The 11,054-nt window shown below is 34.4% G+C and overlaps 1 protein-coding gene and 1 non-coding gene across 2 annotated transcripts; one reads left to right on the top strand and one right to left on the bottom strand.

Annotated features, from left to right (window-relative positions):
* Positions 1-270: 270 nt before the first annotated feature.
* Positions 271-415, bottom strand: LOC147820615 (U4 spliceosomal RNA). The gene has a single exon (XR_015448378.1). It is a non-coding gene; the product is annotated as a U4 spliceosomal RNA (small nuclear RNA).
* A 9,939-nt stretch (positions 416-10,354) lies between these two features.
* Positions 10,355-10,849, top strand: LOC147820614 (olfactory receptor 14C36-like). The gene has a single exon (XM_087204011.1). The coding sequence runs from the start codon at positions 10,355-10,357 to the stop codon at positions 10,847-10,849; it is 495 nt and encodes a 164-aa protein (XP_087060137.1).
* The last annotated feature ends 205 nt before the right edge of the window (positions 10,850-11,054 follow it).

The following is an 11,054-nucleotide window of genomic DNA, read 5'->3' as shown; positions in this document are numbered from 1 at the left end:
CAGCTCATCATTGACAAAGGAGAAAAAAAAAACTTATTGGATGAAAGATAGCATCATTCATACACAACGCTGGAAAAACTGGCTTTTAACTTGCCAGAGATTAAAATGAGACCCAGATCTTTCAACATGCACTAAACTAAAATGAGAATGGATCAAAAACCTAAATATTAAAACAGAAACATTATACCTGCTGGATGATAGTTGAGGTAGAACTCTTAAAGTAAATAACTTAGGAAAATACTTTAGATACAAAACCTCAATTACACAGAAACTAGCACAACCAATCAACAATTGTTATCCCATTTATTAAAACTTAGTGATAAAATTAAAAATTATATTCACATTTGCTTTTAATTAGCAATAGTCGTGGCTCAGATAAACCTAATTGGCTATGATACTGCCACTGCACAAAGCTCACATTTGCTTTTAATTAGTGATAATTGTGCCTCAGATAGATAAACCTCATTGGCTATGATATTGCCACTGCACAAAGCTCATATTTGCTTTTAATGGAATCAATATTGTCAAAATGGTCATACTTTCAAAACTGATATATTTAAAGGATTTTAAGTCAAAATGCCAATGGTGTTGCTTACAGAATAGGAGAAAATATTTGAAAATTAATCTGGAAACAGTAGAGACTCAGAATAAAATAAAAAATCCTTGGAAACAAGAGTAAAGCAAGAAGAATTGCAACAAATGACTTCAATTATAGTTCAAGTTTAGAATGATTAAAATGATAGGGTCCTGACACTGAAACTGTCATATGTGCCATAGAACTAGAAGAGGTGGTTCAGAAACATCTTTAGAGTCATTCAACTGTATGAGCTCTGACAAAATGAACAAAGCATACCTTGGAGGAAAGACAACTTCTTTAGAAATTAGTCTTTGAAAAGTGGTAACCACTACGAAGAAGATGGAAGCTTGACCCATGTCTGTCACCACATACTGAATGAAAAACAAAATTGATAAAAAACTAAAGAATAGAATACAAATAATTATTCTGCTGAATGATAAGTTGGTAAAATTCTTGAAGTCATTGGTGAAGGCAAGTCTTTCTGAAGGAAAGTACATAAAAAGCAACACCAAAAATCAATAAATGGGATCATATCAAATTGAAAATCTTGTGAGTAGCAAAGAAAACAATCAGCCAAGTAAAGACCAAAACTAAAGGATGAGATCATCTTTGCAAACTATTCCTCACACAAAAGAATAATATCTAATATATGTGTAAATCACAAATAATTACATCTCCAAAATTAAAAGACCCAATCCAAAAATGGGCATGTGAAATGAATAGACATTTCTCAGAAGTAAAAATGGCAAGTACATATGAAAAAATGTTCAACAGGTCTTTCTACTAGATAAAAAATAATTAAAACAACCTTATGATTTTCTCTTACAACAGAAAGTCAATTATCAAGAAATTAAATATTAACAGATGTCAGTATGCCTAAAATGAAAAGGGTACTTTGCTGCATTATTTATGGAAATATAAATTTGTACAGCCATTGTGAAAATCAATATGGAAATTTCTCAAAGAAGTAAACATAGAAATTCCTTTTGAATAAGGCATGTAAATTCTTAATATCTTTTCCAAACTGTTAAGGACATCATGTTATACTGATACATGCATGTCAATGTGTATAACAGAAAAATTCATGATAGCTAAATCTTGGAAACATAGTATGACTCCAATGACAGAAAACTGATAGAGAAAATATGGTATTTATGCACAGCAGCATACTACTCTGCCATAAAGAAAGATAACATTTAGTCATTTGTAGAGAAATGGAAAAACTTATTATAGATTTTATTTACTTGTCCTCCTAATGCATCAAACCTGCTTTTAATAGGTACATATATTTATGATATATGAATATGGTTTATGGATGAGATAACTGGCTAAGTTCACTCATTGGATTATCATGATTCTGGAATTGGCTGGATGGATATATTGAAATGCAAAGACCCATCCTGGGTACAAGTGGCTCCAGGCTATAGGCTTGTAGGATGGATCAGATAAAAGGGAAAGGGAGGCTGGATGTTGCTTCTTCCTCCTGCCTTCTATGCCATAAACTGTTTCTCCTCTGCACTGCTTCTCTGCTATGCAGGCCTGCCTTGAAACCTCTATAAACTGGAAGGTAAAATGAGCCTTTTCTCCTTTAATTTGTGAGTGTTGAGTATTTGATCTCAGCAATGAGAAAATTACAAAGACACATTTTGAGACCATAATTTTTAATTAAATAAACCAGAAACACAAGTTTAAATATCTAATGGTTTCTCTTGCACAAGAAACTGAAATTAAAGAGCAAAATAAATTTTGATGAAAGAAAAAAGAGTGATAGATATTTTTCAAACAGTAAGAGGTCAAAAGACCCCAAATGAAGGGAGACTGGAAGGAGAGAGAATGTAAAATTATTCAAGATGTGTCATGTACATGTACCACATATGATGACTATAAACATTTTATGTTGTAAACATGAACTAAAAGAAACAATAGTAAACATACTACTAGTATGTAAACATTCTAATGAAAATAGTACATGGGATTCTAGAGGTACAGGTAGGTAGGAAAGATAAGGGGAATAAAAATGAATCAAATGTGTTAAGTACATGCACCTCCTCCCTAAGGCAAACCTCATGCTCTAAAGTAATGTACTAATAAAATAAAATTTAAAAATGAAAAAATATACAGTGCACCTGGCTTATTTCATCACTCATGTTTAGTAACCATTGTCATATATTTAATCATTTTTATCTACCTAATTATTTCCTCTACCACTTGTCATTTTTTAATGTAAATTCCAAATAATATATTTTAACAAAATATATATCCATATATATAAATATATATTCATGTTCATATTTCTGTCAGAAACTTTATAAACATACTTCTTAAATAATTTTCAGTTCTAATTTTAGAAAAATCCATTAAATTTTGTAATTCTCTCATTTTTAATGCAACATAAATTACAGTTTTAAAATTAGAATACAAATAAATTTCCTGGGTTTCAAGTTAACCATATGCCAAAAATGCAGGTACACATGACTATTTAAGTTTAAATATAAAAAAATTGAAATGAACTCTAATACTCATATTCTCATCCAAGGTGGGCTCATTTTGGGGGCTTACAGAGCTCACATAACTACTTGAGGAGCTGTTTATGTTGGAGGGAGCAGGATAAATCCTTCCACATTTTCTAATTTGTTCTGAGGCTTAAAATGATGAACTGGTTACTTATCAATGCTAAAGTGATCAGTAATGTGTTTTAACTTTAGCATCATTATGTGTGGATTGATCTAAATTCATTGAGGGTTTTTATTCATTGATGTTTAAATGGCCTGATTTTAGTCTGCCATGAACTTCTTAGTTTTACTCCTGTCTCTATCAAGGCCCAGTGTATCTTAGAAAGCTTCCTTGCTGTCCATTAGGTAAAATTCCATGCTAGAGGAGCATCTGGTATACCTTCTGCCCCCCCACCCCATCTGGCTTCAGATACTTGTCCAAAAGCCATTGCAGTGACAAATGGTACTGTTGATGAATAAGCATGAGAGCTTGTTTCCTTAGGCACATTCCTGAACTTGATTATTGAAAATGCCTCAGGATCCTGCATATAAGATGAGACAATTATGAGTGTGTATTGATACTTTTTAATTACATTTGGCATAATTAAAAAAACAAAACCTAAGCAATATTAACCAGAACAATGTCTCTCATCTGCAGAAAAAATTACTCTTGTGCTCTGCATATTAAAACGCATGTGAGTAACACACAGAATATGTAAAAATCATTTCAGTGTGGATTTCCAGAGGCACAGATGTTTTTTAAATTTTCAGAAATCATTCTGATTTGATAAACCCCAACTAGATTTACAAATGCATGCTTTCTAAGTCAAGCATATATCTTAATGCATCATTTCTGTATAAATAGTGATTCAGTAAAAAAAAATCATGAAAGATTACTTAATTACCAGTTTGTAGCTAAAGTAGTTTTGCAGAGTTTTAAGGGACAATTAATTCCAGTTTGAAAGGTTTCAACATCAACTAGATTTCTCAAGAGTCTGCATATGAAGATTTCCATCATTTCTTGCTATGAGTGCTGAAAGTCATTTTTGGGGGGCCTTGTCCCCCCCTGCTAGTACTCTTGAGTGCCTTTTATGGGCATGTCTAAGCCTGCTGCAAGTCTACCTGGCAACAAGGAAGTAGCCCCAGTACCCTCCCCTTGCTCCCTCCCTCTAGCCCCATGGTATATATGCTGTAGCAGCTTCCACAATAAACGAAACTTGATCAGAAACCTGTCTTGTCTCCATCTCTCGTGTCCCCTGTCCTTTGTCATTCTCACTCCCCCTCTAGGGTCTCCATTGACTTACCCGCGGGCCAGGACAGTCATTCATCTACCAGATCATGCAAGAAGGAAATGAATATCAAAATTTTTTCTTATTTAATTTAATTTTTTTGTTGTTGTTGTTCTTTGTTTTTGGTACTGAGGATCGAACTTGGGTTCTTGCACTTGCAGAGCAGGTGGCGAAACCACTGAGCTAAATCCCTGGTGCTTCTTATTTATTTATTTTAAAAATTCTTTTATTGGTACATTTTGGGTATAAAACACAATTACATTTCTCGTTGTGAATTGTACCTTTACATAATGAATCTTAATACCAAATAGTTTCTCTGGTGTGAGAAACTGAAAGTGTAAATAAGGACTAAATGTATAATAGGTAATGTGAAATAGGAAGAAAAGGGGCAAAGGGGAAGGAAATGGGAGGGCTGGGGGAAAGGATTGAAGGGAATAGGATTAATATGAGAAAATGGAAAAATAGGAGCAAAATCTTTGTAAATAGGGAGGAATGGAGGGGTTGAAGGGAGGGCTGGGCAAGGATGAAAAATGAGAACTGAGAGAATATGTAAAGGTGCAAATTTCCAATGACGAATGTCATTATATTGTATACCTAAAATGTACCAATGATTAGAATGAATAATCAATAATCCAAAATAGGAAGAAAAGGTCCAGAGGGGCAGGGGTATTGGGAGGGACAGGGGAAAGGAAAGAAAGGAAAGGAAAAATGCTGAGAAATTGAAAAAATGGAAATAAAGTCTTTGTAAATAGGGAAGGGTGGAGAGGGTGAAGGGAGGGCTAAGAATGGGGAATATCAATATTTTTTATGTTAAGACCACAATGAGGTCCAAACATGTGAACTAATTTGGCCAAATCCCTTTGCCAGTGAGCTACTGTATTCTCTGAATTTCCTGATGTGTCTCTAAGGGCCCTGCTAACATTTAAAATTGTTTCCCTAAACTACATACTTGGAATGATGTAACAATTCTCACATATTCAGATGAACCTGTTCCTGCTGACTGTAGCTTAACCATAAAATTACAGTTGAAGTCTTTAAATGAAGAGACACTGATGAGGCTTCATCATTGAAACAGTGGTCCATGTACATTTTGACATCTTACATGGATAAAAGAGTTACTGGAGGAACTGGCTATTCCCAGTGTGTATCTGGTGAGTGTGGGGTATTATTATGAATATCTTGATGAATGTTTCTGTCCTTCCTTCTATGCTGAACATTCACTCATTTGAAATGAATTAATAACTTGTTTGAAAAAACAGAATAAATTCAGTCAAACACACGTCTATCTGGATATGCTGATATACAGTGGGCCCTTGAGTTACAACTGGTGACATATGAACAACTGGGCTTATGATTGGAATTCTAGCTTTAACTTAAGTTCTAAGTCTTGAGTTGCAATCTGAATGTTCGCTGCTTGTGCTTTCAGATGGTCTTTGATGCAGATTTAATACTTCAAGTGTTCTGGAAGGAACACTTCCACATCCTATCCTGTGTAGTGTTAACAGAAATTCTGGGCCAGTGTCTTCCTCAGGACACTGAGTTCTGCCCGGAACAAAGTGTGTCCTAAAGTTATACAGGAGACAAACTTTGAAGGCTGTATAGAGGAGCCTGAGCTTTCAATTGACCAACTTGAGTTACAATCAGCCCTCATAAACAAACTTAGTTGGAAGTCAATTTTCATCTGTAAATTCATCTATTGCATATTTCAGTAAATCATCACTCAGAGCAATTTTTTCCTGAAACCAAATGGTTCATTAGATGTAAGGATACATGTCAGCTTCTCACCATGAATCAAATATGTAAACAAATGAGGGGGTCAAGAGCAGCCAACAGCCTCATCATTTCAAAGACTGGCAGCTCAAGTGGCCCAAGGGATATGAAACTGAGCAGCTCTTTGTAGTCACTGTCAACTGAGAAATTGAAAATAGAGAACAGTCCTAAGCATTGTATATAAAGGTCAGAGAAGTTTAATCAGGAAGCTACATCTATGAGTTTCCCTGAGATACTGTTTAACAGAAAAATGAGGGAATATAAAAAGCACATAACCAGGAATATTTTATATTTAAATCATCCAAGAATCTTTTAAAGTTGCTGGATTTTGATTAGATTACCTGGTTGCAATTTTTTCCTCATTAACACATGCTTTTTAGCTGGATCTGAGCTGAAGAATGTTAGATACTCAAGAGTAATTTCCAGAATAACTAAGTATTAAGTAGTTATGTAAACTGGTTTTGCCATGTGTGATTTATTTGAAATCTTATTTCATGCATTTTCTCTTTAAAACTGTACACAGCAAAACAGATAAAACATTTCATTTTGTAGCAAAAGTCCTGTTTGTTATAATTATTTTCTATTAAAGAAGGTATAGTCCCATTTGTGACCATGACAAAATCATAATTTAATGATTTTACATGAGAAAAATACTTAATTCATTCAACAAAAGAAAGATAAGTTATGTAGAGTAAACAATTTAATTACCTACATTATTTAAGTTATAATTAGCTCATGTAAGGATTAGATCATTCCAATGTTGCCATACTCTTTCTAATACAACAGCCACATTATTACCCATAATGTTACCATGTTATCAATTAAAGTTTCATGTATGGTGAAAGTGTTTTAATTGTCTAACAGTTTTTGAAAATATTTACACATAATAAGTATACAAATCATATCTTAGTAACATTGGGTCAGTTCACACTCTTGAGTGTAAGGTTTCACAGTAATAAGTAGCTTTGGCAAAAGGAAAGGAAACATTTAAAATTCCAAACTATGTGTTCTAGGAAGTCAGCTATTTTCTCATATACAAAGTCATGCTTTCCCAAAGTAAAGTTAAAAAACTTAAAAAATGGAAGAAGCAAATGTCTCAAATGCTCACAGACAACAACTTGAATAAATCTGAAAAAACTATCCAGGCAATTTGTTTAAATACATTGTGTACAAGTGGATTATTTCTTGATACTAAATGACTTTTTAATTCAGAAAATACTTTCATGTGCTTTGCTTGTGGAAATGAAAATTTCAACATTTGCATTTTGACAAATTACCAAGGTATTTTACTCTTCAATAGAAAAGCAACAATGCTGCTTTAATCAAGTATAATGTAGTTATTTATATTCCATAAAATAATTATTCATTCACAAAAGAATGCTAAAAGTCTGTGCATTTGTAAATTATATGCAAATATTAATGGTGCCTGATCTAACTCTAGACAGCCAGGCTTCTGTTCATCATTATTTTTTGCATAAACTGTGGGAGGTTAGTGCATACTGATTTCTTATTTGGAGTAAATCATAGCAACTTCTCAGAATAGTTAGAAATTTATGTTCTAAACCAAAGAGTGTAAGGTCATAGGATTTTCATGAAGAGAGGTGTGAGCACAACAATGGTAATGGCAGCAAGTTTCAGAGAAACAGTCTTCAACTGTATTACATAGTGCTCCAATTAAAGTTTAAGAAAAGATTCCCAGCATATATGATCTTTGAGATGTACTAATTGGTTGAACAATGGAGATTTCTTGTAATTCTGTAAATACGTATGTATCTGTATACATTTTCAGATACCACACCTCAGAATTTTTCCCCAGGAAGAATATATTTCAAATTGTAAAGTCTTAACCTTTAAATCAACTAAATCCTTTTGATAGGTTTTTGTTCTGTCATGACTTTAGTTGTCTTAGGATAAGAAAATCAGTTAATATTGGTGTACATTGTTTCTAGGAGTAGAATTTATGCTTCACAGTGCAGTCTCTCACTCTAACCAAAGTACAGAAATATTGAGCATTTTTCTGATTCCTTAAAACCATTCAATGATAAGTAGTAGGGTTGTCTACAAAGTACAAAAACAAATTACAAGTTTTGGCAGAGAGAGAAACAGTGGAGCCTTGACTTATGACCTCAATGTATTTCAAAGGCTGGTTGTAACTCATGTTGGTCAATTGCTTTCAAAGTCTCTTTCCTGTTTAATTTTGGGCCATGCTTTCTTCCTGGTAGATATCAGGGATGTTGGAGACATTGGCCCAGGATTTCTCAATTAGTCTCAAAGAGGAAAGAATGCTGTAACCTTCCTTCCAGAACTATTTAATGTGTAAATCTGTACCCAAGAATATCTGGAAGCACAATCAGATAACATTTTGGCAAAAATCGAAGACTTTGATCATAATTTAAAACTAAAATTCTTGTCTTAACCCACGTTATTCATATGTTTGGCTGGTCAAAACTCCAGATCCACTGCAAAATATGTAAAAAAATACCATTTCTTACTTATCATATAATCATTAACGTTTATAACAATATTTTTAATCAGACATTTAACTATACAATGTTGCTGTATTGTAGTAGAATTAAACTTTCATGAGACTCAGAGATGTTTGCTTCCTTTACTACTCTCCAAACTTCTGTAATAGCATGAGGTAAATATTTGTTGTAATAAAAATATCATAGGACAAATTAAAAGAACAGAATATCACTAGAATGAAAATCTTTATTATTTTTTAGACAAGAGCATTTATCTTGAGTGAAGAAAGTAATAATTTTAAAGTGCTGAGTGGAAATAGCAGCCTCTGTGATTCCTGTCTCCCTACCTTATTCTTCAGAGGAGGACTTGGGGAGTCTCCCATTGGTAAATTTTCCTTGCTTAAAAATATTAAGGACACATATATGTTTCTGGCATAACACGTGAAATTTGTATATAGTATAATTCAAACTAGATTAGAAGCATAAAAACGAAAGGGAAGGGAATTCTAACTCACTCATCAAAGGCAAAACATGAGGACCTTCTGTTTAAAAAAGAGCCATTGAATTGGGCATAGGACAGCAGATGCCTGAGAACCACTGGAGAAGTGCCTGGTTAGGTCTGAGCTCCAAGAGGAGACTGCTCTGAGAACACAGAGGCAGTGTTTTTAGGACTTTTAGACACATAGGGGTGATAAATGAATTTTACCTAAGTAGTGTGTGATCATAGTGTATACTCTGAAAATGGAGGAAAGCTTAATGCATGTTAGCAAGTTTCCTGACATTACTAACCAGGGACATTTCAGGAATGATTTTCATATTCTGAGTAATTCCTCTAGTTCTCATAGCATCTCACCTAGTACTGTTCTGATTTTGAGACAAAGAGAAACAAAGAGAGACAGAGACAGAGAGACAGAAGCATCAATAGGTAAATATTGTACCTAATTCAAGAAAGTAGCAGACAAAGAAAAATCTCTGCCATTTTTATGTCAAGGGAATACTATCTCAGTGGTAGAGTAGGTCCTCAAGCATAGAAGTATTCAGGGTTCTGGGGTAGATCTTAAGGAACAAAAAGGAAAGAAGAAAGAAGGAAAGAAAAAAAAGAAAGAAAGAAAGAAAGAGAAAAATAGAAAGCAAGGCTATTTCAGTATAACATGCAACTAGGATTTTAAATGAGATAAGCTATGTTCATAACATCAAAAATATTGTATTTTTATTTCTATTTAAAAAACTAGAACATAAGATTTTTTTCTTTCTTAATCATACCATGATAGATATTTATGAACTGCAAACAGTTTGGAACCTTTGCACATTAGAAAGCAAAAATCAATTGGAGCAATGTTTTAATGGTATCCCGACTTACTTAGTATTAAGATATGTGTATATCACATACATATCAAGAACTTCATTAGCTTGTGAAAGACCACAAGACACATAAATTTCAATGCAGGAGGAAATTATAAACATAGCAATAATGACTATAAACCCTTACTCAGGTTGATGGAGACTATCATTCAGACTAAGGGAGAATCATCCTAAAATATCAGGAGATCCAGACACCAAACATTCCTGTGATCCCTGGGTCTGGAGTTCAATAGTTATGAAGGCATTTTCCACACTGTGATTCTTCCTGGGTTCAGCACTTCTGTCTGAGTGGAGTTTGACACAATGATGATCAACTTTCTCCTAGTGGAGATTTCTGGCATGCAGAATCTACAGGTGTTCTATGCCATGTTCTTCTCTCTGGTTTAACTGGTAACCATAATGGGAAACCTCATCATTGCTGCTGTCATCACTCTTGACAAGATCCTTCACACACCCATATACTTCTTCCTGAGAAACCTGTCCATCCTGGACTCCTGCTACATTTCTGTTATGGTCCCTAACTCCTGCATGAACTTCCTGCTGGGCCCAAGCTCCATTTCAAAGGCAGGTTATGTACCTCAGGTTTTCCTTGTAATTTTCTTTGTGTACATGGAGCTGCTGTTTCTCACCATCATGACTCATGACCACTTTGCAGCCATCTGCAGACCCCTCCATTACCCTATGATCATGAACCCTTGCCTGTGTGTCCAGAGCAAATTGGCCTCTCTGCTCCGTGGCCTCATCTATGGAGCCCTGCACACCAAAAACACCTTCAGGCTGACCTTGTGCCACTCCCATGTTATCCAGCAGCTATTCTGTGACATTCCTTCTCTGCTGAAGCTTTCTCTGACACTTTCAACAACCAGACCACAATTCTTTTCTCTGGTATGGTGATTGGTGGTCGGTGCTTAATTTATATCATCAAGTTTTATATTCACATATTTTCTACTATACTCAGGTTTCCAGTGAGAGCAGATAGGCGAAAGGCCTTTTCTACCTTTTTCTCCTCACATTCTTCTGGTGTCTGTCTTCCTCACCTCATGCTTTTATGTCTACCTGAGACCCTCTTCAAAGTCTGCTGGCACCATGAACATGGTCC

Source organism: Heterocephalus glaber, unplaced genomic scaffold (genome assembly GCF_053883595.1).
Source record: "Heterocephalus glaber isolate CG9 unplaced genomic scaffold, H.glaber_assembly_v1.0 deba00001831, whole genome shotgun sequence".
NCBI lineage: Eukaryota > Metazoa > Chordata > Mammalia > Rodentia > Bathyergidae > Heterocephalus > Heterocephalus glaber.
Note: the sequence above shows the minus strand (reverse complement) of the source record. Positions and strands in the feature narration are given on the sequence as shown.

What these genes read in the sequence shown, in the direction of transcription:
- LOC147820614 (XM_087204011.1), top strand. Translation starts at nt 10,355, where the DNA reads ATGGGAAACCTCATCATTGCTGCTGTCATCACTCTTGACAAGATCCTT.